Raw genomic sequence first — 3,524 nt, 5'->3', positions numbered from 1 at the left:
TTGCTCTTCTGTTTAAGGGATGGCGCACTCATGTGCTGGTATTGCCACTGGATGTGGAGCTTCCCCATCTTATTTTTTGATGTTAACCATTTCTTAAAAAAATTCTAAAAAAAATTAGTAAGAATACATTTCCCCCTTTTAACACAGCTATAATTAGTTTTCATTAGAAGTACTGTGTCTAGGTGTGGGATAGTCCTTGTGGTGAGACAAAACACTTATTTAACTGATCTAACTTTGGGCTTACATGATTAATGTCCATAACCAGGACCTGGCTCCTCCTCCTGGCTTCAGCTCCTGAGGAGCAGAAGAGATCTTTTGCTGGATCTGCTATCTTTCCTGGTGGCATGCTCCATTGCCTAATAAAACCCTCCCTGAGATTATAAAGTTCTTCCTAATGTTTAATCTAAATGCCTCCTGCTGTTTAGTCTATCCCTGCTGACTAATGAGAAGATCTGATATCTTACCTTATTAAAACATCCTTTCTTGCAGTTATAGACAGTTTCATCAGTTTTCCCAGGCTGATAAGACTAATTTTTCCTAGACATTTCTAAGAAATTCTCTCTCAGACTTTACCTTGTGTTGCTAGTGCTCAGCTATGCATCTTTGTCCTGATTCCCATTACACAACACTGGGATTTTGATAAAAGCAGGTGTTTTGATGCAAACCACTCAGGATATTTCACCCTGTCCATATTGTCCCTTTCAATATGCATCTTATTTACATTATCTACATGTATAGTAGCTATCCATGAAACAGAGTCACATCACTCATGAGAAGCATCACTTGTGCTTTCACATCTCCAAAGCCAGCTCTTTCTCCACTTCCTCCTTCTCCCCCCAGGCCATACCGCTGGGCTGCGGTGGTGGGATGACACACACTGACTTTGACCGATTCTGCTTCACTTCCAGAACCTTTTCTCTATTTCCCACTGCAGGAAGAGAAAAACACCAAGTTGTATGAGAAGCATTCTCCTTTGTGGGTCTACAGGAATGAAGGAATGCTGAGAGCTACTGGAGGTGGCCATTTCCTCGGGGATGAGCTATACCACTGCAAGGATCACTTTTCAATTATAAAATAGAAGGCAAAGATCAGTGTTTCAATGGAAGAAAAAGACAGAGAAAAAAAGACAATTTAAACCCTATTTTGTACTTTGAAATATGTTATGTTTTTGGACCAATATCATCATTCTTTTGACAGCACCCACTGGCAAATTTGCAGAACAAAAATTCATAATGGTGACTAACCTAAATAGCTTTTCAAGATGCAGGTGTCCTGCTAGAGCATTTATCATTTCCTGTTGCTACATTAAGTGGTGTTTTGGAGTGAATGTACAAGCAATCACGATGGAAGATTTACAGTCTCCTACAGCCCTGTCACCAGGATGCGTTGGGGGCTTTTGTGCTCACATCTTCCTAGGTGTGGGGAGAGAAAAACACTGCTTTTCAACACTTTCTCTCCTTACACTCATGTTTTTCTTCAGGAAGAAGACAAACATTTGTTATAAACTGTGGATCAAAATAGCTACATCCACAACAGATGCCCATGTTATGAACACACAAATGCCACACAATCCTGGTCGTCCCATCCACTCTTGCAAATCTGTAGTAAGTTACCTTTGCGCAGAGAAGGTGCCAGCTATTCTATGGCTCTTTATTTAGCAAGTTTTTAGTTAAGTCTTTAAAGAAAATTACAAAGGAAGTGAATATTTGAAATTGAAGGACACAAAAAGATGAGAAGGAAACTTCCCTGCTTCTTAAAAATTTTTCCAGTACATATGTAATAAAGAAACATTCTGTACATTAATATTAGACCCAGTCCCTTAATCTATCTCAGCCCATACTGGGAGGCAACATGACTTTTTTTTGTTATTTCCAACAAACATCGGCTCTTTTCAGCCATTACTTTTACAAACACGATTATCACTTTCACAGACACAATTGTGCTGAAAGGTCTTATGCCAAGTATTGTAAAAACTCAGAGTGCTCAGTTTCCTACTGAATATTCCACTGTGGTTCAGAGGCTAAAATGACTGTCTACAGTTTTCACCAGCTATATTTTATGTGAAGCTTCATTGATAATAAACCATTTTTTGAAAAATGTGAAAACTAAACTTTTCAGTGAAAAACCAGGCTTGGGCTTATGAAACATGAGGTCTTGACCATCAATCTTTCTGTGACTGATATTTAAAACAGACAGTGCTGCTAATGGGGTACTCAAAATGCATTTTAATAATACTTAGTGAGAAAAAAAAATAGATCTTAATTTTTTAAAAAGAATTTTGACACAAACTTCATGTTTTGAAATATAATTCATTTTTATAAGGATTTAGCTTATGCAGTAGCATCACCATAGGCAGAATGATCTGCAATTACTGCTTGGTAGAACATGAAAAGCAGTACCAATTTTGAATGCTTTCAAATGCTCATGCCCTGGCTGGACATGAGAGACAAGAAAGCTCTGTGTAAACTCATGCACCCCCTTGCAGCACACAAGTAATAAGGAGGTCGAACACCTGGACTGGGATAGACTTCTCACTGTGATGGTTCCCAGCATCACTGCCTGCCCCTGAGCAGCTGCCTGGAGCACCTTCACTGTCAGCAGTGCATCTCGGCACACCTGAATCTTAGAATCATTTAGGTTGGAAAAGACCTATAAGATCATCAAGCCCAACCATTAACCCAGCTCTGCCAAGTCCACCACTAACCCATGTCTTGTCTCAGGTCAGGCTGAGACAAGGCACTCAAGCCCACTCATGATGCTCATCTAAGGAGCACCACTTTGTCCCCCAGGTTGGAGTGATGCTCCTGCCTCCCTGCCTGCAACAGACAGCCCAGGTCTTCCCACTGATGCTGGCTGCAAGGTAGTGGGGGGCAGGAGGCTTTGTCTTGGCTGTCTCCCAAATCCCAGCCCTGGAATGGACATGCCATAGACTCAGCACATCCTGTCACCAGCTGGGCCATTCCACGGGGATGGGGCACAACAAGCAGGGGAGGTAGGAAACCACCACCAGCACCCAACAACTCCCCAGCTTACCAGTGAAGGAGCGGCACAGCTTGGGCTGCATGCTGGAGTCACCCTGCGCCGAGTAGGAGTCATCCTTCTGCGACTAAGGAAGAAAAGTACTTTAATGCATTTATGAAGATTGCTAGCAAGTCTGTTAATGACACTCCTGCTTCATAAACAAGCCATTTGCAATCCCCAAGGACTCTGTTTCCATTTGTTTTACTTTTGCGCAGAAAAACAAAAAGAACTACAGCTAAAAATAGACTGAATAGATGTCAGGAAATATTTACAGATGCCAATTCGTTTCGAGTTGGTGGAAGAGGTCTGAGCAATCCAGGAGTGATTTGGCAGATAGGAGGGGAAAGAGCAGCCCTGGAGTGGGGAGGATGAGGCAGGCAAGTGCAGGAAGCAAAGCCCATCCCCAGGACACGGACATTTCTCACCTTGGCTGCAGACCGAGGAGGTAGGTAAGAAGCTTGCACTAATGGGCTCCCTGTCCTTTCACTCCAGAGCTAATCTCT

General features: G+C 42.2%; 1 protein-coding gene across 1 annotated transcript in view; it reads right to left on the bottom strand.

The window, feature by feature from the left end:
- Positions 1 to 791: 791 nt before the first annotated feature.
- Positions 792 to 3,524, bottom strand: part of LOC104413644 (sodium/hydrogen exchanger 2-like) — a 28,261-nt gene continuing 25,528 nt past the window's right edge. The window contains exons 11-12 of the mRNA XM_010024704.1: positions 3,034 to 3,106; positions 792 to 928 (exon numbers count right to left, since the gene is read on the bottom strand). Of these exons, the coding sequence (XP_010023006.1) occupies positions 792 to 928; positions 3,034 to 3,106 (210 nt within the window). The remainder of the gene's footprint in view (positions 929 to 3,033; positions 3,107 to 3,524) is intronic.

This window comes from Nestor notabilis, unplaced genomic scaffold (assembly GCF_000696875.1).
Source record: "Nestor notabilis isolate BGI_N333 unplaced genomic scaffold, ASM69687v1 scaffold1462, whole genome shotgun sequence".
In the NCBI taxonomy this organism is placed as follows: Eukaryota; Metazoa; Chordata; class Aves; order Psittaciformes; family Psittacidae; genus Nestor; species Nestor notabilis.
The sequence above is the reverse complement of the archived record's forward strand: the minus strand, read 5'-3'. Positions and strand labels throughout refer to the sequence as shown.